At 45.1% G+C, this 27,471-nt stretch overlaps 1 protein-coding gene across 1 annotated transcript; it reads right to left on the bottom strand.

The window, feature by feature from the left end:
* Nucleotides 1–109: 109 nt before the first annotated feature.
* Nucleotides 110–22,217, bottom strand: lgr6 (leucine-rich repeat containing G protein-coupled receptor 6). Its single transcript, XM_080497288.1, has 17 exons — nucleotides 22,155–22,217; nucleotides 15,947–16,018; nucleotides 14,007–14,078; nucleotides 10,561–10,776; nucleotides 10,313–10,384; nucleotides 8,113–8,181; nucleotides 7,558–7,629; nucleotides 7,346–7,417; nucleotides 6,833–6,901; nucleotides 6,441–6,512; nucleotides 6,133–6,198; nucleotides 5,960–6,031; nucleotides 5,340–5,411; nucleotides 4,651–4,776; nucleotides 3,003–3,154; nucleotides 2,391–2,471; nucleotides 110–2,301 (listed from the first exon to the last, which is right to left on the bottom strand). Exons 1-17 carry the CDS (start codon nucleotides 22,214–22,216, stop codon nucleotides 1,157–1,159), a joined length of 2,562 nt encoding a protein of 853 aa, XP_080353414.1. The 5' UTR covers nucleotide 22,217; the 3' UTR covers nucleotides 110–1,156.
* Nucleotides 22,218–27,471: the final 5,254 nt, after the last annotated feature.

Genomic DNA, 27,471 nt, shown 5'->3' with positions numbered 1-27,471 from the left:
GGCCGCATAAACACATGTACAGAATGAAGATGATAATTTTATTCAAACATATACCAGTTGTATACAAAGTATGTACATCCTAAATGGTACAAGGCTTTTGTGGGTTTTTTTTTTTGTTTTTGTTTTTTACAAACTAACAATTTCTTTCTCAATATATAAAATTATATATTTGCTGTTTATAAAAAAAAAAAGGGAAACAAACATCATAAGGCTGTAGTGAGTCAATACCATGCTAGTTCAGAGGTAGTTACATTGAAAATACACACATTGCTACCCTACGCTAAAGTCTGCAGGAGTAAAGATGCATCCCATTCAGTTTGAGTGACTGCGAGTTGTATACATGGGATCCAACCATGTAAACCAGACGAAACAGCTTGTGTGACCAGTTTACCGCCACACAACATTTTTATTTTTTTTTATAGCAGATATACTATCACACAGTTCTAAAGTTCTATATCAGAAAATAACATTTGTGTGGATTAAAAAGAATTAGCTTACACTGGTAACGTGACCCGGTGTGTCTGACGATGAGTCCCTTTTTTTTTTTTTTTTTTTAAAAGACCTTAGCAATAGGATAGAGTTTATATTTAAAAACAAATAGCAACTCCACTTAAAAAATAGAACCAAACAATCTGTATCTTCTAAGTTGCATTTCTCACAATCACATTTCATTACAAACATTTACACTTAAAAAAGAATCTACATTTGCTAGCTAAACTCCCCCCTGGCAACACCGCTGATTTGTCTGATGCGTTTTACGTTTAGCGAACGGCTTTTATCTGAGGTTTGTCCTCGACGTTCAAGTCCACGATCGACACAAGTCCACTGGATAGTGTCTTTAATATTTGTGTGATTATAAAAGTAGTTGCTGTTCCAATAGCAAGTCATTCTTTTTCTTGTAGTCTTGTCTTCTTTGCAACTTCTCCACTGTCCCTCGCAGTTTCTGTGCTCACTCTCTGAGATGCTCGCGGCGCGACAACTCAACGAGCATCTGGCAGTGCGATGATGGTCCTTAAATGTCTTTTAGTGTCCCAGCTTTTTCAGGCAGCTTTCTTAGAGGTTCATAGGCCAGAGAAGAGGTCGTGAAAGAGTGATAAAAGAGGGCAAGTGCTGTTGATCACAAACCCTCCAAACATTCATGGTCACTCTGGCTCCCTCATTCTGCCGCTCTCTCTCTATCTCTGGCAGTGGGGGTGGGTATTTGGCAAGGGATGAGGGGAACGGAGGAAGCGGAAGAGCAGTGGGAAAATCTGACGGGATCCAGCCGGGATTGGAGCGTCGACCCCTCGCTGCAAGCGGCGTCGGCCTCGGTGAGCGACACTTGCGTTGACGAGTCGGAGCAGGAGCTCTTCTCCGTCTCCACGGAGACCAACGAGTCAAAGGTGTGGTCCCGCCGGAGCTGTGGGTGGGCTTTCGGGCGAGGCCAGAAGAAGAACTGAGAGTGGTCTCTCGTGAAAAGGAGAAAGAGGAGAGGGTTGAGGCAGGCTGGCAAGGGCTGGAGGAGCAAGAGGACTGACTTAAGCACCTCCTCCCCCAGGGAGAGGAGACCCAGAAGAGAGCAAAGGGAGAGGAAAGCCACCGGCACATAGAGAAGGCCATTGGTGAATATTAACCAGGCGACATGTTTGATCATAGCGCAGTCCCACAGGCCCTCGCACTCCCCCCTCAGCAGCTCCCAGTACAGGCGGATGTATGAGCCAGTGACTATGAGCAAGCAGAGGGTGTTCATCATGATGAGAGCCAAGGGGAAGCCCAGGGAGGACGGCAGCCGAGAGATGGGGGGCGGCAGCGGCGAGGGAAGGCAGAAAGGTGACGACCCATACTCCCCAACGCCGACCAGGGGAAGGGAGGCCAGCGCGAGGGACAGGCTGAGGCAGAAAAGCGCGCACGTGCGCACGCTGCCGAGCGACGGGGACTTCCCGTAGGCCCGGGCGCACGTGACGCTGACGCCGCACTGCACCGCCGCCAGCGTCAGCAGCAGCACGCTCGCCTCTGAAGCGAACACCCACACCCATCCCGTGGCCTGACACCCGGGGCCCCCCTCCCAGCGGGCGCCGTGGTGGCCGAACTCCCCCAGCGTCAGAGCGTCCACCAGCGCCAGCGTACACGTGCACACGCCCGTCAGCAGGTTGGACGCGCCCATGCACGCCACGGTGAAGCGGAGCGGCGACAAGTAGCCGGGCGAGCCGAAGAGGGACAGAAGCAGGACGGAGTTCCCCATGAGAGACACCAGGGAGATGGACCAGAGGCCAACTCGCACCAGCCAGCTGCCCAGCAGGGAGTCACACGGACGGAAAGGACCTGGAGCGACGCAAACACACACACGACTCGTCAGCAAACTGCATTTACATCCACTTTTTTTTTTCTTTCGATTATGTTATTTGCTTTACCAGGTGTGGGTGTGCACTGGACGCTCGTTTGTAGTTTGGCTTCCTCGATTTCTAGCTGGAACTCCTCCAAGTCGGGGTCGTCTGTTTAGGGGGGGGGGGGTGTCAAAATTCAGTGTTACAGACTCATTTTGTCGACTTTTATCCAAAAGCGGTGTCTGGAAATCCATGCAACACAAACAGATCGAGTCAGGTCCAATTGTCCCTCGCAGGTAATGTGCATGATAAATGATGCCGCCTTAAGTGGTTGTTGCGATTTCAAATTCCTTCACAGTGGCAAGAAAAATATTCATTCACGATAATTGGCGCTCGCATAACAAAAACAAAAACTTGATTGGCATGTTTTGATAACATATTTCAATCAGTGATGTGTTATTTTGTAATTCAGTTTTATTATTGTTTCTTTGTGGTACGCCAAGTTGTTTTGTTGTTGTTTTAATGGCTTAATGGGTATAATTAAAGTTGAATTTCGGTTTATTTTCTGCAACCAGAAGGATCGTCTTGGTTGTTTGTGTCTGTTGCTGGGCAACTGTGGTTTCAGTGATACTCATGCGTTTCAGCCAGGTGTTGTAACACCGAGCACATCAACAGAATGGCCGTGGATTTTGATCTTACAGTGTGTGTCAGCGTGGATGGGGTACACAGCTACAGTCCTCTTGTGCAGGTCTTCGTTCGTGCTCTGCTCCGTGTCCCACTGACCGCCCGGTTTGTAGCTGTCACACGAGCCGTATACACAGCACTGGTAGGCATAAGGCATCTCTATGACCCTGCGGGAAACAGATTCTATTATTACAAGAGACAAAACGATCATTGCCACAACAGAAATAAACATATTTATGATGTGATCATCACTCCTCAACCCACTGGTCATTTGGACTGCATTTAATTCCTTTTAAAGTGATGGAAACAAAACATGTTTTGTTAAAAAATACAATTTCTATCTCTTCAGATAATATTTTATCTACATTCCATGTTTTTGTTTTATCTTTTTAAAACACCACTTTAAAAAAAAAACTTGTATTCTAAACATCTATTAATTAAATATGTTTTAAATGTTTATTAGTACTGATGTTGCCCTTTGACGACTCGTGTAGACATAATTATAATATCACTCAAAGAAATATACAGATTTAAAATAGAAACGTAATGGAAACCACCCATCTAAGGAATCAGCTATTCTAATGAAAACAGCAGGAGGAAAAAAGAAGTGCTGACAAAATGACCTGGAGACGAATAATATCAGTTTCATTGAGGATCAAGACTTGACGGCTGAGGTTACAGGGAGCTGCACTTTATGTCAACTCATATTTTAGAAGAAGTAAAAGATTTGATGTGGAGGAGGGAGACAAAGAGTGGAAAGCAGTTCTTCTCAGGTTTCCAGCAGCTTCCTGCATTAATTAGACAGAGTTGTGTGTATATTTGTGCTTTTTAAGTCTTACATTTGGTAATCACACTCAATATTGCATTTAAGTACTTTTCAACCCTTTTATTAATATTTTGTATGCCCCTTTTTATGGACCTTACCTATTTGGTCGTGTACTGTTTGTGAATTACGTTAGCCTGCATGAAAAATGAAATACAAATATAATTTGACTGGATCTTTAGAGTTGACATTTACTGTACACTTAAAGCACATTAGGAATGATGAAGGGGATCATTTTAACACTTTTAGTGTGTGATGACTTCTTTTTTAGGTGCATGCAACAATGCATTTTTAGGAAACCCTTGTGAAAAATCAAAACATTTAAAGCCTGGATCTACGTGCTTTAAGACACAAACACTTTCTCCAGCTTCTATGCCAGAACTTCTGTTTTGGGCAATGTTCTACAGTATTGCTGACACTGCACTTTGATCACATGCCATCTCAGGTGTCTTTGAAATTCACTCTTCATTTTCACTTCCACCACACCTTACGAGGCCTTCGGGGGTCTTTGTAACAAGAATTGACTTGCTGCTAACAAATGCTTGCTGGTTGTTGTAATGCAGCCTGGGAATGGCTTGCAGGGGGAACACTGTAATTAGTAAGTTGTCATACCTGGCAGCTCCTGCTTATGTTGACGATATTAATAGGAACACTGTGAGAGAACCGATAATTTAGAAGGGGAAGGGATGCATTATTCCTCACAGCCAAAGGATACACACCTGCACCAGTAAGGAGCCAGGTGCATTCTGTTTATTAAATCTTAACCGTTTTTTAACGTGAAAACAAAGATCGGAGACCACATAACGCACATAATTCTGAATGCTGCAGAGTGTATGTTACCTCATATGGGGGAAGTGATCGGGACTGAAGGCCTCGTATAATTCTGTGTTCCCCCTCAGCTTGAGATGTGTGAGACCACCCAGACCGCCAACTGGCACTGAGCTCAGATGATTTTCAGTGAGGTCCCTGAGAAAGAGAGAAACAAGTGATGAATATAATATACAAGGCCAAGCTAAAGTTTTCCAAGTGTGTTGTTATTGTAGAGGATACTGGATATCCCCCCCCCCCCCCCCGCTCCCCTGTAACAATAAGGCCTTGTCTCATTGGCGTTTCAAACGCATCTCTATCAGATTCCCACGAGATAATACTTTCTGTCAGATGTGGAGTGTCTGTTTATTTAACCAGCGAAAACTTCAAAAAACATCTTCACACAATGAAGCGATTTTGTATTGGCATGACCTGAGCTCCTGGCCACACTGGGTTTTTTTTTCAGGCAATAAATACATTTCAGCGTTCTCTGTGGATTCAGTAGTTGAGTAGTTTTCGTGGCCTCCACTTGTCAAGTGCAAAGTGTTTGTCAAAGCCCAAAGCTTGAAGATACCAATTATCTTTAATTAAAGATACAGAGATTCAACATATCATTTCAGGAGGTAAATTGACATTTGTTAAAAAAAAAAAAGAAAACACACACACGCACACAAATGAAAGCTTGAAGTCTTAGTGATTACTGTGGATCTGTGTCTACTCACAGTTTGATCAAAGAGTGGAGCGAAGCAAAGGCATCCGGGTGGATCCATCCGATCTCATTCCAGCTCAAATCACTAAAAACAAAGGAAAGTGAAGTCACTTGGAGTGAAAGGGAAGATGTTTACACACTGAAACTCGTGTGTCATCTGTTACTGCCACTAGATGTCAGTGAGCTGTCACAAGTCCACATCGTTTGATCCTAAATAAGTGTCTTTGGTGGACGCTTTGGAGTCCTGGACAGCAGGTCAACATGACCGACCGCTCTGTAAATAGCTGTGGTTTACTGTGTTTCCTGACACAATTCTCCCCCAGTCAGCATTAATGTAATCGGTGAGCCTTTTAGGCTCTGACCCTGTTTCAGGTTCCCTGGTTGTCCTTCGTCGGACGATATAATAGAGTTTTATCGACGGCATGCCAGCGACACCTTGCAAGATTTGTTGTTTTGGAGAAGCTCCGACCCATTTGTGAAAGCGTTGCAATTTTACCTGTCAGTGGGGTTTTTTTTTTTTTTTTTATTTTAATGTGGTAAAATCACATAGTTGGATACCATTGCGCCAGCAATTATTTAAAGAATGTCCGACATGTGAGGAAAAATGAGCTGTTCGCACAGAGGTTGACTCACAGTGCTCGTAGCGAAGTCAACTGCTGGAAGGTGCTTGACTCTATCCTCTTGATCTGATTATGTTGTAGCCCTCTGTTGACACACATATAGGGTTACAGGCTGTATACACATTGCAGGGTGGGGATCTTTCTGATGCATTTGTGCGTAATTGTCTTGGCAGTAAAAGTACTCACATCTCCTGCAGTGCGGAGCAGTGAAAAAAGCTGGGCAGATCCGCTATCTGGTTGTGAGACAGCTCCCTACAGAAACACACACAGAAACAAAATCACAAGCTGTCCACTTTTATATTGTGGAGGAATTATGAGGGTGACGCATGACGATGCTTCTTTTTTTTCAGTGCGACAGGGTTTCATAGTGGAGTGATGTTACGAATGATTGCTTGAGGGTACAGCTCTGCACATTTGGGTCTTGGGTATCAGTTGTTTTTGGGTTTTTTTTGCGCCTCTCACTTTCCGTTCCCATGTGTGTGCATTTTACTCACAGCACTCGCAGGCGAGGCAGCTGCTCGCAGAGATCCAGAGGGAGAGCCGAGAGCCCGGCTCGAGTCAGAGTCCTGCAGAGGGAAAGAGGAACATCTGATCATTGTTGAAGTGCGAGCAGGCGAGAGGATCCCCGAGTCTTGTGAGTCTAACTCGGCCAGACAGGCAGCTGTGTAGGTTGGCCAGACCTGTCAGTGGATGGCATAACTAGCCGACTCCTCCCTATCCTTGTGTAAGTGTCCTACCCTGGAATCCTAAAGCACACAGTGTGTCCCTCCGGCAAAGTCTTATCTTATGTGGACACCTGCAGATGTACTTCGGTTCTCCGTCCTTTGTGGCTGTTGGTTGAGTAATAATGCAATGGGGGTGTTGTTGCTTTAAAGGAAACACTCACAAAATCTCCAGGCTGGTGGTTCCTTTTAGATCTGGAAACTCTCGTATCTGTGTTGCCCCATTAAGGGAGCTGCAGTCAGACAGGGAAAAAGAAAAGAAGAAAAAAAAATCAGACAACTGTCTTTCTTTCCCCTCCTGCCTCTCTCTCTCTCTCTCTCTCTCTCTCTCTCTCTCTCTCTCTCTCTCGCTCTCTCGCTCTTTCACTCATACACATACATGCATGAGCACACAGACCTTGTCTAACAGCTCATTTCAGCCATCAAACATCTCCTCCAACATCAACACAGGCCTGTTTTGGCTGTCTCAGTAGACATCATAAGTCACACCATTCAGCATGTTCTTACAACAGCCTCTCTCTTACCACATCAGCACACTGGGCAGCAATACGCTAACACAACATCATTCAGTAGGCCATTACACATGTCCACTCAACTCTCACTGCAAGGGATGCAGGATGATTTAAACAGTGTTTGGGCAAACTCACTGGAATGGCTTCCACTGACCGCATACTCACAGCGTGTGCAGCTTGGGTAAGAACTGGAAGGCGGATTTTCCCACGAACTGGATTGGATTCTCGTAGAAGTGACTGCAGGAAAAACCAGGATTTAATCAAGCTGTTTAATTTGTTCTCAAGAATGGGTTGCACGTGGTGTTGACATGACATTATAATTGCTTGTTTATCTGTTATGTGTACATTGCAGCAGTACGGGTAAATAGTAATCTCACATGGTCTGGAGCTGCGGGTTTCCCACGAAGGCCTTCTCAGGAATGGCTTTGATATTGTTGTTATGGAAGCCCCTACAAATATAAAAACATACTGTTAGTCAGACAGTCAATCATTGTGTTTTGTGTGTGTGTGTGTGTGCGCGCGCGTGGAGGAGGGACAGAGTGTGTGTATGAGTGAGACGCAAGTCGTATGTCCTCATGTTGCACCTGCCGTGGCACAGCTGAAAAACATTTTTGGACACATGAGACGTAAACACACGCACATACGCTGTATCTGTGACACATATACACGCTGTGGAACATCTGCTGAAGCCGAGGCGAAAACATGGCTTGTGTGTGTGTGTGTGTGTGTGTGTGCGCACACGCGTGTGCGTGTGTGTGTGTGTATGTGCAGGCAAGCGGCTGCGTGGGTGTGTAGCCAACACCTGCTTAGGGCGAGAGAGATTGTATCCGAGTGCCACATTAAAATCACTTAACGGGATTACTTGGGATAACACAACCACGACAGTCATTCCGGGCAGGTGTGTTTTCGTGTACGTGCGTGCGCATACTTACAGTTCCTGCAGTTTATTCAGCGTCCGGATGGCCACAGGGAACTCCCGCAGATCATTGTAATTTAAATCCCTACAAGAGGAACAGTTATGAATAAATGATCTGTTGAAGGATTCGGTCCAAACCATGATGGAGCTTTTACATCCCCTGCAATTGAAGTCATACTTCATACTTCACACAAATAAGATATTCAATGTTTCTATGCATGAGAACGTGTCTGTTTCCATATGCATGCGAGCCATTTCCTCTCCGGTCTGGGCGGCTGACAGCTGTGGAGTGTGAAGTTTGGGTGTGACCTTTGACCTCTGTAGCCCCGGCCCAATTATTTAGGTCTTGGTCTCATTAGTTTCCCAGGAAACACTGTATCAAAACATCCATTGCTAAAAGCTGACACAGTTCATACGCAGGTGGCAGGAAAGGAGGTTTTACTGTATTTCTCGCGCACAGACACTGTCGATGTGCTTGTCTGCATGGGAAAAAGGGTTTTGAGTGAGCGCGCACGCGCGCGTATGTGTGTGTGTGTATGCGTGCATACTGCAATTTACTTTGCCAGATGAACCCGTGCCAAGGCTTGTGTGCATGCATGTAATGTCTTTGAAGATTTCCAGCAGTCTAGATCAAACACACTAAAAGCCCTACTCCCCTGGATTTAACTTCATTCTATTCAAATATTAAAATAGCTTTGATGAACACACTATGGGGTGTGTTTGTGTGTCTTTCAGTGGCTGCTGCGAAATGTTTGTCTCCGTCTGCTCTGTCTTGTTTGCATACGCCGTCGCACTTCCCAGCGAAAGTCCGGGACGGCTCCTCGCAGTAATGATTTTGTAACGCACACAGGGGCTTGGTGGAGGGTGGCGATGATGCAGATGGTCTCTAGTATTTCTCATAAGCGCGGTCACCGTGAGAGATTAACCCCTCATGCCAGCGCAATCCCCACGTCAATGACACCTGTCATCCCGCTGAATCATCTGTCCCTCCACCACCACTGACGGCCCAGACACTTTAACACACACTATTCTGGTCCGGAGGGCTCCATCCCTCTTTTTCACATTCTCTAGTTTCCCCTTCATCCCTTTTCACCGGGGCTCCGCTGACTTACACCCCCGTTTCCTCACATTTCCCAAGCATGGATAATGGCTGAGAGTTGAGTGTAAAGCCGGGCCGCACGTTTGGTGATTGCACGAGCAGGAGCGCTTGCTTATCTGCACACACACATGAATGTGCCCACACACATGCTCATAAAGAGGAACGCATAACTTTTTTTTTTTTTTGCTGCACTTCAACAGGTTGTTAAGCAGCGGGGCCAGAAACTAGTGTTTTCATCAGACCACCGTGAATTTTTGCAGGAGACGTCGCTCGCAACCTTCTCCATTTCTCTCGCCTCCTTTCCCCACCTCTTTCATGAGACCGTGTCAGTTTTCTGTGGTTTCAATGTTGGTGCGTAGTCGGGCTGTAGTTATCAAAGCGACGGCACGTACTCCGCTGGAGCCGCACCGTGCTGAACTTGACCTTTGCACTACCGAGCAATTACTTAGACAAAACACAGAGGAATCTGTTGATGATACTTCAAAGTAATCAAAGAAGATCTTTTTCTTCTTCGCATTCCTGCCGTTCATTTATTGGTTGTGGTTTTGAGAAACGTTCAGGCACCTGCTGAAATTACCAGACCATTAATCATTATGACTTTACAATTTATCGCTACACTTCATTTTTTTCTTTTGGCACACTTGGTACATATGATTTATATATATTTAAAAAGAAAAAAAAACAGAAAAAGGCTTTAAATTTAAGTGTTCTATGGATCACCTTTAAACACACACGTACGCACACACATGCACGCACACACAACTGTAGCCAGATGCACAGTCTGAGTAAATGGACGGCGCTTGGTTCTATTACCTCTCCAGAGTTTTTCATATATCTCGGGGGTTATTCCGAGGCAACGTGATTGCTGTAAACACTACCATACCAAATGAATGTTGATACTTGCTGATACTTTGTCATCACACAGCCGGCATCGGGAGGTACTCATTTCACGTTGATGAAATGAAATCACTCGAGGGTGTGTGCGTGTGAGTTTGTGGAACAAGCGCAAAGTCTCATTTTAAAGAGTAACCACTGTCCGAAAGCATGTGTGAATGCATGTGTGTGTGTGTGTGTTTGTCGATGAGGATGTGTCTGTGTGTGCTTTCGGGATACTCACAGCGTCTCCAAGCTGTGTAAACCTTCAAAACATTTCGAGCCCATGGTCTGGATGTGGTTGTTATGGAGATGGCTGGAAAAAGGCCACAAATATTTTTCAACAAATCAGAAATCACTTTCTCAAAAACGTTTCCACGCTGCAATAATCACCGCCCTGTTCTAGGTCAGCAGAACACATAATTTCTTGGGTAAGTTGAGAAACCGGCGCATAGGAGGGTTTTTGAATAAGCAAATCAAGATGTCACTCACAGCACGACAAGCGCGGAGAGATTGGTGAACGCGTAGTCTGGGATGTGTGTGATCTGGTTGAGGGCCAGCGTCATGGCCTGCAGCGAGGGTAGAGAGTCCAGGGCCCGCACTGGGATCTCCGTCAGGGAGTTGTCGTCCAGCCACAGGTGTCTCAGTGAGCGGACCCCTCTAAAGGCCTCGGCCGGGACCTCGGACAACAGGTTAGCATCAAGGCGCCTGCAAGGTGAGAGGAACTGAGCTTAGCATGATAAATCACTGAGTCTGAGTACAGCGTGCTTGCTTGTGTGCTTGTGTATCGGCACTTATGTGCGTATTAGTGGTCGGGTGTCATGGCACCCAAACGCTCTGGCTTACAGGAAGGTTATTATGAGAATTACACATCCTTTATTCTCCCTCTTTCATCTCTGCTGCGGCGTCTCAGAGAGTCTTCATTATGAATTATTCCCATGCTAAATAAGCCATGTCAAGCTTTACCAGCACAGACGTGCAAAATATAATGGGAATGAGACACAATGAGATACAAACATGTGGGAATTACTGTTTTATTGTCCCTACTTTGTCATGTAAACATGTTATGCTTCAGGTTTTTTCTTCTTTTCTTTTTAATAAAAGGAAAGGGCAGAAGAAGAGAAACACCGTGAAAGATGCTTAATGGGAAAAGACATTTTCACCACGCTGACACCAAAATCCTTCTTTTTGGATAATGAAGTTCTGACACTGGACCCAAACACTCTCACATGTACACTTTCATCTCCCCAACCACACAAACCTCTGTCCTCTCTCTGCCTCCGTGTCCTAAACCCACAGTGCAACAAGAGCGGACGCACACCCCGTGTAAATACACACAAGCATACACACTGTCGATAGTGATGAATGACCCCCTCAGGGCAGAGTTGACAAGCTGAGACCACTTCCTCCTGCTATTCTTCTTTCTTTGGCCCTTCACACTCATTCATTAATCTCCTTTTTCACCCCCACCCCCCCGGCCCCATTCACAGTCACATTTTCTTTCTTACATCTTCACTGATGCACTCACCGCCGCAGTGAACCCCTCTGCATCTCAGTCCTTAACTCTTGTTGGTCTTTCAAACATCCTCCCTGATCAATCTTCCGCTGGGGTTCTTTGATTCCCGCGCTGCGGCTCCGCCTCGCTCTCCTCGCCCCTCCGAGGCTTCGCCAAACAAAGTGCATCATCAAAGTGAAATCTGAACTTGAACTGTGAACCCTGGACTTTTCTCCCCGGGGAAATTTTCCATCAGGAGAGCAACTGTATACACTGGCAGATGCTCACACACAAGCACACAGAGAGACGCCCTGCAGCTCACGAATGTGCGTACCGCACACACTAAAACAACTCCGAGAATTCCTCGTCGTCTCGACTTCCTGAGGACACTTTCTTTTTTCTTTCTTTTCTTTCATTTTTTTTCCACGGTGCTAAACATCGTCCTTGTGCATCCTGTGGGCTCCAACTGTGGACATTGTTTGTCCCCGACCCAGATCACAGGATGAAAGCTACGGAAGGCCCTTCAACTTTCTGGGTTGTTCTCCGGGGCAAAATAATAATTGCTCCTTTGGGTGGACCTGCCAGGTCTGTCGAAGGTCCAGACAAAACGAGGAATGTTCCACAGGAGCCAATAAAATAGACTATTTCCTGTCCATCACATCAAAGTCTGACGTACGATTACCGGGAGTGAGAAGTAAGGAGGGAAAGAGAAAGATCTTTTAAATGATGCAGGAGATCTGGGGACCTGGATATGCTGGTTCAATTCTCCAGATGGCCAAACTTTTATAAAGAGAAGTAACTCGGAGAAGCACATTTCAGAGTCACTCTAGAAGCTCTGTTATACTGATCTGAAGCTGCTTGTGAAAGTCATCACTGGTGATGACATTTACTTAACCTTTTGGTTGAAACCCCAAACACGTCTTTCTGCCTGTAATAAAACCTCAGATCTAAACTACAGCTCTCTTGTCATTTGTTGACAAATTTCTTAATTCAGTTTCCTTGTTGAGAAAAGTATTTCTGAGCGAGATTACGGCATGATTTATTTGGGATGAAAGTCTCATTTATAGATTTATATGAAAAGAAAGTCAGTGCGCTGACTCGGTTGGTGTCTCTTTCCGTTTACCTGGTGTGTTTATTGTCGGTGAGAGGCGCCGACAAGCTTCACTCTCCAAAGCCTTTCCAGTAATCTTTCTCCGCTGAGCTTATCATTACTATAATGACAAGGTGCGTCTCTATACACTGGATCGGTGTGTGTGTGTGTGTGTGTGTGTGTGTGTGTGCGTGTGTGTGTGTGTGTGTGTGTGTGTGTGTGCGTGCGTGCGTGCGTGCGCGCGCGCGCGTGATTCATTACTTCAGACAATCTCTATCTGAAATAATTTGGAGACCACACACTCACGCCTGTGCTCACTCACACTCTCACACACACACACACACACACACACACACACACACACACACACTGAAGACAGACAGACATCATTATGACAGCAAATTGTTCATTCAGACATACAGGTACTCCCACGAGTACAGCCTGAGCTGAGCTTGCCTGGAAGTACACTGTGTGTGTGTGTGTGTGTGTGTGTGTGTGCGTGTGTGCGTGTGTGTGTGTGCGTGCGTGTGTGTGTGTGTGTGTGTGTGTGTGTGTGTGTGTGTGTGTGTGTGTGTGTGTGTGTGTGTGTGTGTGTGTGTGTGTGTGTGTGTGTGTGTGTGTGTGTGTGTGTGTGTGTGTGACGGCATCGGGGGAGAGTAGATCTGCTTTGTACCAGACAGGGAAACGTTGTAGGTGGTATACAAGTTACGTGTGTGCGCCCCTCCTGCAATACAGCTCCAGTTGTTTGTGCGTGCGCGCATGATGAGGGAAATGGCTTTATGGATATTTACAAAGAATTAATAATTTGGAACCCGTCGATGTGCAGTGCGTGTGTGGTACGAACCTCGGGGGGGCGAATTGGGTATGGGTGAGGTAGTACAGATGAGGTGGTCCACATGCACACGTCCAAACGTGCACACAGATACACTGACCCACGGATTAGACAATTAAGCCACCAAACACTCTCATTAGCCAGGGGGATAACGGTGTGGGTGGTGGGAGTCGAGCGGAGGAGTAGGAGTGGAGGAGGAAGAGAGAGGGAATTGATGGAAAATGGGGTTGTTTCACAGCTCATTGGAGATGCTCTCCCCGGCCTGCAGTGTCTGCTGTTTCCCTCATGGCTTCCAGATGCTACCATGAACTGCACTGACACAATCAGGCTGTGACTCCTACCATCGGCGCTGAATGCGCAACTGTTACAGCCAGCTTCGGGTACGGTCTGTAATTTGTCAGTGGTACTCTATACCTGCGCTGCGGTTAGCGTTGAAATGTGTGGGTGGCCATGGGATGTTTTGTTTCCCTGGAGGATGAGGCATGGTGATTGTGTGTTTGTGTATAACGGAGGAGACTCACAAGGACAGGAGGTTGGGTAGGTCCCATGGAGCATCACTCGGAAGCCTCTCCAGTTGGTTGTTTTGCAGCATCCTGAAAGGTATGCACAGAATGTAGATATGAGATCTATCCAGTTGATTTAGTATAGCGTGCGTCCGTGTGTGTGTGTGCCCGCGCGCACATCAGGCAGAACAAATAATTCCATCGTGAGGGAAATCTGACACAAGAAGGAAAGAGCCAGTGAAAGCTTGAAGAGAAGCAGAGAATGAAGGGCAGAGAAAAAGAGAAAGAGAACCTCCTTGGGTGGCCTGCTGATGTCATTCTTAGAAGAATGGAGCAAAAATGAGGAGGAAGTGGGGAGCAAACAATAGCTCTCTCTCTCTCTCTCTCTCTCCCTCTCTCTCTCGTTCTCTCTTTCTTCACCCTCCTTTGCTTCCTCTATCTGTTGCTCATTCTGTCTTCACAGTTTTACTCTGATCTTTTGGCTGAAATAAGCTCACAAGTCTCCGATTTGTCACCATCATGCTCTTTTTGTGACATCATGGTTGAGCAGAGATTTGTCACAACAGGTATATATAAAAATTAAATTAAATAATATCAGATGACAACCTTCATGCCCCTATGATTCAATATGATTGGTTATTTAGTGATTTAACTCCAATTTAAGTGACACAATATTGTATTCTGGTTGTCTCTATATAAAGATCAAATTTCTCTCAAATGACTCAGTGCTTTTCTAAATAAATCCATGTAGGATACGATGAATGCTTTAGTCTAAATCTGCATTTTTTATTTTAATTTTATTAAACAAAAGGAACATGGAAAATATTTCCACTGGCATGACGATGCCATGATAAATACACGAAATTGAGTCTTTTCCTGTTTCAAAGAAAATCCCCACTGGAAGCTTCACTGCATTACATCCGAGGTTCATAACCTTGTGAGTGTGTGAGAGAGAGAGGGAGAGTCAGCAGGGACCTTACAGGTACCCTACATAAGGTCAGCGGTGTATTTGTGTTCGACATGGTTTGACTTTCACTATTAGGGAAGGAAACCAAAAGCTCAGCTGCTCTGAGGTCGATCAGCCCCTTCAAAGTTTGCTTTGGTGTTATACGGTGTGGCATGAACGCTGCTGGACCCACGGTAATTTAAAATGTACGTGTCCTTCTGCGGTCATGGCATAATATCCCAGAATGCATGGCTGGTCACTCGTTCTCTCTCCCTGTGCGTTTCACATCAACAAGGTGGAGGAAGATCATATTGCATACTTGGTGTGTTGCCCCAGGTTCCCTCAAATGGGAAGCCTCGGTTTGCCAGCTTACCGGTAGTTTGTGTTCTGTTGATCTACTTATCAAACTTTTCTGAACCAGGGTCCTAAAGGAATTAAGCCAATCGCCAATCTTCATGCTTAAATTCCTTCTCAAACACCCACTAGAAATATGGCTCCAGCTCATTAGATGCTGCACTTCCAAGTCAGAAGGTACTATGTTTTTTTTTTTTTTTTATGGCTCTTAGCACTTTTTTTGTGATTTAATTCTTTACAGCAGCTCGAACAGTTGGTGGCCATGGATCATAAGACTATAAACACAGAATAAGGAATGGGGTGTTAAGAGAACAGCTTTGAATTGAGTTCTCCAGTGAATTTTTTTGTCACTTGCTGTAATCTGGGTGGGTGGTGTGACTGGGAGGTCCCTGCATTACACCTGTGTGCATGTGTGTGTGTGCATGCGCAACCAAAACAGGCCTTGTTTAGGAATGAACAGGCGGCACGCAGAGCAGGTCCCCCTGAACTCATAAACTTTAACTGCAGTTAATGACGCATAGCCTGTGTGTTTTATTCAAGACAGGAGAAAAACTCTTGCCCCCCCCCCCTGAAAAAAGTATGACTGGAACAAACCTGCAATGGCAATGAGGGACTAATCAAGAGTGAGATAGGTGAGAGGGAGTAGGAGTTTACTTACAGGACTTTGAGGTTATGGAGACCCTGGAGAGCGTGGCCTGAGATATACCTCAGCTGATTCCCTGAGATACGTCTGGAAGAGAAACACGAACATAATAAAAGAGACCAGGAGTTTAAAAAAAATAAATAAATAAAATCACATACACAGGCAAGTACAACTCTCCTAAGAAAAGTTTTGCTTTATTCAATGTTTTTGGATTAGGCTACGATATGACTTAATCCTCGAGTTACTGCTTTGGGGTGACTGTTGGGGCAGTATGCAAATAACAATATTCTATTCCCTTCAGTGTGTGGTTACTATTGGCCCAAAGCACACCCTGAAACCCAAACCAATCCTGGGAGCTCTGATGAGTGAGTAAAGACTGAATTGAATGAGACTGAGACTGGGTCAACAAGTGCAGTGCGTCAGTGGAAGTGCACATGTGTGTGTGTTTATGTGTGCCTGTGTATAGTAAGGTGTATACCACGTGTGTGTACGCAAACACATGTGTGCGGCGCGAACGCACGCACTAATTTCCACGTCCTTGAGGTAAATTGGGCCCAATCGGAGGGGCCTCGCGGACAGCGAGGCAGTAAAACCACACACATTCACACAAGCAATCCAATCAGTTTGTTTATCAAACACAGCACCTAATGGTCATTTGTGAGTGTGTATAAGATGTCCAAATAAATAACATTCAGTCCAACAGAGTAACTCTCAAGGTCACAGGCTGGAAGCACGGTTTAAACAGATTTGGTCTTCAGTGCTCAAGACCACCCACTTTTATTAAACACACACACACACACACACACACACACACACACACACACACACACACACACACACACACACACACACACACACACACACACACACACACACACACACACACACACACACTCGTTCGAAGTTATTCACTGGCACCCTCCTCCACCTCACACCGCTGCTCCACAGGTGACATTTGCCTGACATTTCAGCTCTATGCCGAGCAGCCTGCCTCTGGCAACATTGCAGCGTCTGTGCCAGAATATTGAAATATTGATATAGAACGCTGTCTGCGTTTCCAGCCCCCCTATCGTCCACTTGGTAATGGATGAGGGCTTCCAGCAAAACTCCCTGTGACATCTGATACTCATGTCAACATGTCTCATTTGTATTACAGTGCAGTGGCAAACCGCACTGCCCTGCCCACGCCTGCCAAATTTCACACTCGGCTCAGTGGGACTCTTATAGAGCTCATATCTATCAACACAAACACTCACACGTCCACACTGTACATGCATGCCCACATCAGCATAACTTCTTCACAGAAGGCGGTGATGGTTATCTGTCCTATCGCGGTGGCGTCTCCTCGTGCCTCCCAAACGCATTCAGACAAACACCGAGGTCACCGCACGACGCCCCTCCGTTTGGATTTCACATAAACGACAGACAGATGATTGGCAGGTATTCTCTAACCTAACGGGGTGGGTGGGGGGAACCTCTTTGACCCGTCAGATTCTAATCGTTAATTATTATTTGAAAATAAGTAAGGCCAGTTTTGGCCTTTGATCGGGTTTCTGCTCACGGAGAAGCTTGTGCCCTTTTGCTGTCACTTAGAGGATGAAAGCTCTTTGTCCTCAAGTCCATTTCAGTTTCCACAGTTGCACCACTTGGTCACTGGGGACAACTTCGCTAGCTACTTTTCCAGAGGTAACTGTTTCAGTAGGCTTTCCTGAGGTCCTGACACCAGTAAAACACATTTAAGTCGATTTCTGCAAAGACCCCTAAGTGGCTTCGCTTGGTTGCCGTTCAAACACAATGATTAGTTACAGATGCTTTTGATGGAAAAAAGATATAGGTAGCACCAAAGAAAAATAAATGTCTTTTCTATGAGAGGATGAAAAACACCAGTAATTTAAAGTTTCAGAAAACAAACATTGTAGTTAGGGCCATGGTATGATGTGCAAGTCCTCCTGCCAACCCAGCCTTTCTCTATTAACTGCAGAATTGAAGCCAAAACAGCATTAGAGTCGAATCATGTTTTTTCTTCTTTTTTTTCTTCTTTTTTTTTTTGCTGACTTCATTTGTCAAATGGATAATTATGTCAAAAGTGAGGATGGATATTGAATAAAAGAAATGTTCAGACGTGCTTGATAGACATCAACAGTGCACCAGCAGTTGCCACTGACCAACTGTTTCCATGATATCAGTGTGTGTATTTATGTGTGTATGTGTGTGTAAATGATTGCACGTATGAGTGAATGTTCCACACTTAGCCTCCGAGTCGTTCCACATCAATCTCATCCTAATGAAAGGCGCCTTGCTCTTGTCAAAGCACGGCTCCAACTATTTTTTTCTCTTAATTTGATTTGGGGATTGTTTGAATTGTTCTTGGCCCCTGTGCTGCATAGATAAAAATTCCACCTCGACATAATTCAAGTCTTTTGAAATGATTCATAGGTAAAATAACAGAGGCCAGAGTTGCTGGTACGTAGGGGAGAGAAATGAGAGGGATGCTGCTGCAAACAGAGGTGAGACCACCCTGCTATCGGTGCTGATCAATGAGGGTTTAACTGAAGCATCCCAACTGCTGATTATCCCATGTATCACCATGTCCTATTGCCTCAAAATAATAAACAAAACGAGGGATTAAAGGCCGAGAGAACAAAGACGGCGTGGTTTTTGGGGATAATATCTCAGGTAGTGATAGTCGCAGTGGCAGCCGGGACAGGGTGCTTGATGGGAGCTGATGATGAAAGCAGACAAAGAACAGGCTTTTATCGGAGTGGGGATGATTTGTGCGCGGGTGTTTTCTCTACGTATACATGTGTGACCTTTAACACCCTGACCCATCAATAGAGATGCAGATGGTTAAGCAGTTGAGCCTCCGGGCCAGCCTGTGGGTCAACCACTTAACCCACCGTTGCCCTCTGAAATTGCAGGAGTAAAATATGGACACATGAGGTGTCTGTCTGTGGAGAGAGCGAGAGAGAAACACGCTAACAAAAAAACAACGTTGGCAGCGCTTTAAAGAGACGGCGTAATTGACCTGAATAATTCCAGCTGTGCGCTGCACCTGGAGCGTCAAGCCAGCCAATATCGTAGCCTCTTAACGCTCACCTACGTCATACTTCTGGCCTATCGGCAGACAATCTTATCACAGCGAGCAAGACAGGCAGGGCAGCACTCGCCTCCGATTCCCACTGCTCGTCTTCTACATTTGGAATTCACATGTGCGATAGTCAGAGTCCTCTGATGCGGTCGGATGAATATTCCAGAGTTAAGAGCGACTGCCAAAAACAGGATCACTTTTACAGTATCGGTATTTCAGTCTCCAGTTGATAACAGAAGCCAGGAGTATATTCTGCACCCATTTACTTAAGTTGGTAATAATGTACGTCAAAGAGGCCAAGCCAGCAGTTATCGAGAGCCGGGCTGTTTCGCCTGTCAAGTCACTCTGAATGGTCTTATTTGAGCTCTGTAATTAGGAGGTGATTGATGGCTAAAGATAATGATAAGACGAATACAAGAGACCTCATCCAAACGCTTGATTACAATGGGAGTCAAAGGCGAAAGGCACTGCGAAACGTGATCTGTCGAGGTACAAACTGCATGGACTTTGATAATGATGATAGGCTGGAAGCACTGTCGCCTTCTAAAGTGGTTTTGAGAAAGAGCTTCTAAGAGGGCAGCTTCACCTCCGACTATCCACTGCCTGGTTCAAGTTGCAATTTGACCAGCAGTAGAAAGTGCATCTTTGATATCAGAGCGGAACATCCGAGAAGAGGATGTCTTTTGATATGTCAGGTAGATGAGTAACCAGGCTGAGACTCTATATACTTGAGAGTGGGCTTCGCTGCCCTCTCATTAATCCACAGACTTGCAGTCGCCGCTCTTCAGGCTGCGTCTGACTGACAGTTGCACGCAGGTTTGTGTGTTTGGATTGAGGAACAATTCACTGATCAAAGTCTTAAATGAAGGCTTATTAAGAAGGGTATCCGAAAAGGCAGCAGAAACCTTCAATGGAGGGGCAATTACATATATGTGCTTTATCAATATTAGTGTCACCGCTAGACAAAGAGAAATTTCACCATCAAAGGAACCCTATTATTTGCGCTTGAATTCTACAAGAGCGAAGAACTGAATGAAGAGAGACCATGCAACACTATGCAATTTGCATTTGTCCTCTCAGTAATGTAAAGCGGGAAAAAAGTTGGGCTTCTTGCCATTCGCGGACTTGTTTTGGTTTGCAAGCATGTGGAGAGAGTCAAAAAAGGGATAAAAAGTAGAAGTTGTAAAGGCTCTAAGTACAGCTTGCAATCGCCTGCAGTAAAATTGAGATGGGGGGGCTGCAGAAATGAATTGAATGGGAGGGAGACAGTGAACTCTGAAAGGGGGGGGGGGGGGGCAGTGAGCTAGAGCAGCCCAACATCAAACAATTTATCACTCTACCAGTCACAACATGCCAGCTTCTTTGCCTCTCCCAGGGCTACCAACCAGTGCTGTAGACCCACATCAAAAGCCGTCTCTGTCAAGCCAGCCGTGTTTGTGTTTAGTGCCCGGGTTTGTTTTTCTAAGTGTCATAAGTTGTTGTAATTATAAGCCGTCCACCCGAACCTCCTATACTCCATCCATCTAAGTCATTTTACACTCCCTCGAGACATCATCATCATCATCAGTGCTCATCACCAGAAATGGTCAACAGGCTCCAAAAGATTGGCTCCAGGGCAGGGACATCCTTCTTGGAAGAATTACAAAGCAACATCATTTCTCCATAAAGTGCCAGAGCTTTGAGAGCAATAGAGATGAGGCAAGATCAACAGGGCTGTAAAACTCCGGGAAGACCGTCTGTGGTTCTGCAGGTGGAACCGCATCCAAACCCCCCCCCCCCACCCCCCTAATCCCCAGTTCCCCAATGCAGAGAAATGTCAGCCTCAGTGTTCAGCGTCACTCTGTTCTGTGTGGTTCTTATTATTACGCCAGCAGCCTTATCTGACAGTTTTTACGACTGCAAAAAAAGTTCAGATCAGCAATTCAATAAAGCAGAGGGAGAAAAAAAAAAGTCTCGAATTCAATATTGAGACTTTAATGTGTCACCAAACGTAATCGGCCAGCTTGTGTTGTGCTGTTCAGACGGAGCCTGACTGTGAGCCGAGCAGTTCTCCAGCTAACCTTGTGCTTTCATCATCATTAGCTCATGCTTCACAGGCCGCAGCTGCAAGAATTAGCAAAGAAAACAGCGGTCTGTTCAAACACCCCAACGCAGACACAAACATTGCAGGATTCAGAAGTAAAATAATCACGTGAAGGCTGACATACACACATAAGCCCCTATGAATTACAACACGCCACACACTTACACACACAGTCACGCCCGGAGGGCAAATCTGTGGGTTGCTTTTGTCAAACCCAGCTTAAGCTGAATTCTGCTGAGTGGTCAGATCAGATATCGGCGAGGCTGACTGAGAATGTGTTCAAAAAGTTTAGCAAATTTGCTACGCCGTGTTGTCTTTCAACGGCCCTGTGAGAATGAAACCAATACTTTTTACACTGCGAAGCACCGGACAAAATGTAACTGCACCGCAATGTCAGAAATCAATGGCCGCAATGGGGGGGGGGGGTGAAGTCATATTTACATTATAATATCATGTTTTTCTAGTTTCATTTTGTCAAATATAATTAGATTTGTCACTTGCCAAAAAAGTATATTGAAGTTTAGTGTTATGGGAGCAATATCAAAACATTTCTCATAATGCTCAATAGTCCCCGAATTGAATTGTATAAGATCTTTGAGCAGGGTTTTTTTTTTTTTTTTGTCTCTCTTCTGGTGACTGTCCTGAACTTCTACGCTGTGTATTTGTCTTGGCGAAGTCTTCGTTTCTACGAGTGTCCTGCTCCTGCTGAGCGGTCCAGCTGAAACAAAGTCAAAGAGGGCAAGAAAGCAGCAGTTTGGATGCATATGACCTGCTCTGTAAATACTTTAAAGACCATACATTCACTCTCAGAGTGACTATCAAGTTCCCTTTGCACCCACCCCCCCACCCTCACCCCCCTCCACCCTTTGTTCAGTCATACTACGATATTGCCACAGGCGGATTCTTCCTCGGAGAGATCAGAGACGGGCCAGAATCATCAACCCCATGTATGAATGCCGGTGCATGTGTGCGGAGGAGTTACTGTTTCTCGTCTCGTGTGAGCCGTGACAGCGAAGGCTTGTTAACTGAGCTGAGCAATCTCTCACACTCACAGTTCCGATAACAAGTGCAGTCGATGGAAGGCTCTGGGCTGGATCTCGCTGATGTTGTTCATACTCAGATCCCTAGGAAGAGAAAACACCGGGTATCAGCATCTGAAGTATCAATCACTCTGCAACTGAATACGGTCCTTAGAAGGTTCTCGAGCATGTTGGAAATACAGTTGTTTAATTTTTTTTTTTTTTTTTTTTTCACATGACAATCCATCATGAAGTGTAGGGAGTAGGACAGAGAGAAAGGTTAGAGGGTTAGGTAGAGAGGTTGGAGGACAGAAGGGAGGAGAAGGAGATGTAGAGGAGAATTTTCCCCAATGAATCATTGTTGGGCAGCTGTAATTTCCTCCTCATCCCAGTGACTCTTTCTCTTTTCCAGATGTCTCACTCTGCTTTCAGATCTGACCCCTCAAGTCTCCTTTCATATCTCTCTCTCTCTCTCTCTTTTCTTCTTCCTCTGCTCAGCCTCTTGTCTCCTTCTTCCTCGGGTTTCTCCGGAGACCACCTCCTTTACTCTTTGTTCACCTCGGTAACATAGACGCGTAGACTCTGTTTCTCTGCCTCTCCGACACTTTCTGATGCGAGAGGGTGTATTGAGGGGCGAGTGTTGACGCAGCTGCGTCGCGGCAAAAGGGAGAGGTGCAAGATGCTGCACGCACACACACACACACACACACACACACACAAGTTCCTTAACACTCAGCGACGCCTTATGTGTCAGCCTCTGGTAGAAAACATGTATAACCTTGTGGCCCAGTCATGTAAGGTCATCTCTTTGATAAACACAATGAAAGCAAGGACGTGTTACGTCACCCTTCTTTTCTTTCAAAGCCCTTGGGGTCTTGCATCAAGAGTGAGGATCAAATGTGTGTGTGTGTGTGTGTGTGTGTGTGTGTGTGTGTGTGTGTGTGTGTGTGTGTGTGTGTGTGTGTGTGTGTGTGTGTGTGTGTGTGTGTGTGTGTGTGTGTGTGTGTGTGTGTGTGTGTGTGTGTGTGTGTGTGTGTGCGTGCGTGCGTGCGTGCGTGTGTGTGCGTGTGTGTATGACACTAACCATTGCTCATAAAGCCAGACCACCGGGCTTGCGAGTGTAAACTGTGCTCTCAGAAGCCCTTTGCTGTTGGGAGTTTTGACACACTGGCTGTTTGTTTGTCAAGTCAGCCAAGCTGACAGGGAGGCTGGATGGATCTGTCCTCAGACATGATCTACATCCAGCTCCAAGGGCATGTGGAAAGAAACACTGCATGGCAACACTCCGTTTCAAAGATCTGGGTATTTGAGTTATAATTAGCAGACCAGACAAATTCAGTATACCAAGGGGTTTTGGTGCCCAGTCAAGGATAACATCTGACATCAGGCGACGGCCGAAACGACTGAGAGTGTCACTTGAAGAGAGGACGTGCGTTCTCACTCGCTTTAATGATTTTACAGTGTTGGCTGTTTCCATTTGACATGGGATTTTGTAGGTCAGATAATTATGTAGCTATTGAATTTATTTTTTTCCCATATAAAAGCCTAATTATGAAAAGTTAGTGTCCTTGCACAGGAATTTCCTGTTACAAATGCTCCCCACCCCTCCTGGGAGGTCTGGCTGCAGAGAGATGGCTTCAAGGTGGAACTCAAGGATATACGCAGGGCGGATGCTTTCAATCACTTAACACTGTTCATGACTCGCGATGGCAGGATTAATGATATCACTTTTTCCTGTTATCAGTGTTACTCAAACTAACTTTCAGGGAATTCGTTAATTACCAGCGTTTTCCTTTTTGTCACATTGTGCTGGAACATAACATGCGTCGCAGTGGCATCATGTACGTTTATGGTGCAGAGTGGGAATATTAAGTGTTTGCGGTAATGTGCCAGAAAGTATCACAAGGCCAATAAAAAAGGAGAAGCGGGAGCCTGCAAGCCAGAGTAAATACTCCGGGTATATGTAAAGACTCATTCATGAAGTAATAGAATATTCATTCAACATCAAAGTTGTGTTTTCATGAAATGAAAAGCCAAGTCCCATTTAAATATTTTAACATAATGATATCACTGTATATTATTCTTTATCCTTTTTAGTATTGAATGACTACAGTCAGAAGTGAACAAGTGAGCAAATTAGCTTTGAAAAGAGATAATAAATACAACACGAGAGGAAGTACTAAACCTGAAAATGTGCGAATAATTATCTCTCTTGGAACGCCATCATCTAAAATGATGCCATAAAAAGTATTCCACCATATAAAAAAAAAAAGTATATCCTTTCAAAATGCTTAACTTCCCCAACATATTTGAACAAGGAAGCGCTTGATTCTCTTTGAAACAGATCACATGGAAAACATTTTTTTTAATCACACACACAAATCCATAAAGTTACGATCACAGTTTGCAGAGTAGGTGGCAATGATTTCACACTCCTTACAGAGAGCTGGTTGGGATCTGTTCCGTTGAAACCTCTGACTTTTAGGGCCTAATGTTCCCTTGGAGTGCACTGTGTCATCATGCCCTAATCTGAAGAGCGTTTGAGCCTGGCAGCGGATTTTATAGGATTTCCTCGTTTTCTTAGATTGAATAATTCCACTTGAGATACAAGAAAACATCACATGAGCAACGCAGGATGTGCAGGTAACTATTACTGCAGGGTTCAAACATCAGCAACACGTAAAACCTTTCGCTGTCCAAAAATCAGACTGGAGTTTGTCTATAAACATATAATCAAAAACAATCCTGCGCCAGGCTTCTGCTTGAAGACAATCCCCGCTGAGGATGGGTGGAGGCAGATTAGGCCCCGGACACCACACCGATTCATCACACACACTCACTTTTACACCTACGAGCAATTTGCAATCAGCAATTAGCCGGAAATACATGTTTTTGGACCGTGGGAGAAACCCTGAGAAACATCCACATACGAATTACTAGATTGGCGACATGGATCGGTGACAGTTCTGGTGCAGGAAAATGTATAATGTGTGACTGTCTGTGGAGTTTTAATGATGGCAACGTTCTGATATGGGACTGCTTTCTTTTCTATGGGAATAAATAGCTGTAATTGGTTGAGATGCATATTGCATGCAGTGTGAGACTATCGAAATAAAGCATTCAAGATGATATTTTATTTAGTGTATTTTTTTGACCAATAATTTTTTCATTCGCGATATTTCATCAACTAGTATAAAGTGGAAATCATGGCAAACATTTAAAGTGAGTTATTGCTGCAAAAGATAACGCTTCCAGATTAATTCTGAGATTTTCAAAGACAACGAGACAACTGGTGATGTTTTATTTCATATTTGTTGTGATTGTGCTTTTGATCTATTTCAATATCTATTTATATATGGTAAGAAAAGCGCTGATTTCAAAGGTGTATATCTGTTATGCATATTGTCTTCCGCTTTTCTTTTCACACAATCTGTTCAGCCTTCGTGAAGTTATTTTGAAAAGAATACAAGTAATGCATGTAAAGCATAAAGTGATTATAGAGTCACCATGGAGACGAACGTCACAAGAATCCAGCTGACGTCACGTTTGGACACAGGAAGCACACGAGGCCTCACGAAGGATACACACCTTAATCCTGCTCGTCTGTGTACTTATTCTACTCAGAAAAAAATATTTATGGGAACACTGTGGTGGATCATTAAAATGAAGCGACGCACACACACACGCAGACGCACACACCCGGCTTCTGGGGATGCGCCCGGGGATGGAGACGGCTCTCCATTATCTGGTCCTGATTAAAGAAGCCATAAACAAACGTTGTGTGAAGTCCATAACAGCGGCTTCACTCAGACAGAATAAACACACAGCAATAGAGAGAGAAAATGTTTAAAAATAAAGACACACACACTGGTGAGTCATGGGGAAAGGTTGAATGCAGCTCAGCTCGGCTGTGCTCTCCAACAAGCTCATTGGAGAGAGAGAGAGAGAGAGAGAGATTTCTGCTGTGCAGGCCAAGGCCTCCGCTGACAACTTGACGTATCGTTGGAAGGCACTGCGTTATGGCTTGTTTTTAAAATCAAATAACAGCTGTGGCTTTTTTAAACCATGATAATTATGATTGATGACTACCACATGTGCATTGTGTCGGCTGGCGCTGTGACGTGCAGATATTTTCAGCGCAAATAAACGCGAAAGAAATGAGAAAGAGGGAGCTCAAAGGTTTTGCAGGCTCCGCAGTGTGTATGGGAGTCTCACAATTAGAACTGGGGGGGGGCGGGTTGTGTGTCCCGGTTTTATGGGGCAACTCTGTGTGTGTGTGTGTGTGTGTGTGTGTGTGTGTGTGTGTGTGTGTGTGTGTGTGTGTGTGTGTGTGTGTGTGTGTGTGTGTGTGTGTGTGTGTGTGTGTGTGTGTGTGTGTGTGTGTGTGTGTGTGTGTGTGTGTGTGTGTGTGTGTGTGAGACAGACTCCGACTGGAGGCAAGCATGTGTGTCAGTATCTGTGTCTGTGTGGCAGTACAATATTCTCTCCGTTTATAGGTGGCTGCGGTGTGTGTGGTAAGACGTCTGTCGCTCATTTTCACACCCCTATTGTTTCCCAGTGAGCCTGCACATGTGGCGGCTGCAGTCTCTCGTCACACTTTCACTATATCGTGGACGTTGCTGGGCCGTGGAGTCTGATTGCGGCGTTGGTGTCCACATGGTTCATTTTCTTTCCTTCTTTCTTTCTCTTTCTTTTTTTTAAAAAAATTCAGTAAAGAAACCACTCTTCCCTATCTGGGCCATCGCGGCGTCAAGACAGCAGCCTGATATCGCTCGTAAAGACAACACATCTCTCAACTGACAAAGACACGCAGGCCATCGCCTCTCCTCAGATCTCCCTCTGCTGCTGAATGACGAGCCGGCGGCCAGTCAACAACGTTTGGGGACAAAGAAAGAAGACATAGAGATGCTCACCAACAAACACGCTCACAAATGGGCCTCCTAAAAGTTCCTTTCACCCCCCCCCCCCTGTTTTGTTTTTTTGGTGAATCTGCAGAATGACAGTGAAAACCCTCGGTGATCTCTTTCCGCTTCCCCGGAGAAGAATTTCATTTTCGTGTGTGTGCATGTTCTTGTGTCTTTAAGCACAGAAGCGTGAGTGAAATTTAGGGTCAACGTTGCAATTTAAGTGGAGGGGAAGAAAAAGAAAAGAAAAAAAACTAGCATTTTTCCGTGGCTCTTCCCTTCCGATAGCACTGATAGATCGCTCAAGTCTGTCCTCTGCAGAGTGTGTAAAGTGTATGCTTGTGTGCATGTGAATGCAAGAGAGGAGAGTTTGGCACAGGAAGAAAGGTAAAGTACTGGATATTTGACTGCTTTATGCTGTGATTGATAGAGTAACCATGGCAAGG

This window comes from Blennius ocellaris (genome assembly GCF_963422515.1).
Source record: "Blennius ocellaris genome assembly, chromosome: 5".
NCBI classification, from domain to species: domain Eukaryota; kingdom Metazoa; phylum Chordata; class Actinopteri; order Blenniiformes; family Blenniidae; genus Blennius; species Blennius ocellaris.
Note: the sequence above shows the minus strand (reverse complement) of the source record. Positions and strands in the feature narration are given on the sequence as shown.

What these genes read in the sequence shown, in the direction of transcription:
- lgr6 (XM_080497288.1), bottom strand. Translation starts at nt 22,216, where the DNA reads ATGAACAACATCAGCGAGATCCAGCCCAGAGCCTTCCATCGACTGCAC. An exon ending in CTCTCCGCGCTTGTCGTGCT is followed by an intron (nt 10,385 to 10,560) that starts GTGAGTGACATC and finishes GCCTTTTTCCAG; the next exon opens with CCATCTCCATAACAACCACA. An exon ending in CATCCACGCTGACACACACT is followed by an intron (nt 2,472 to 3,002) that starts GTAAGATCAAAA and finishes CCCCCTAAACAG; the next exon opens with ACGACCCCGACTTGGAGGAG.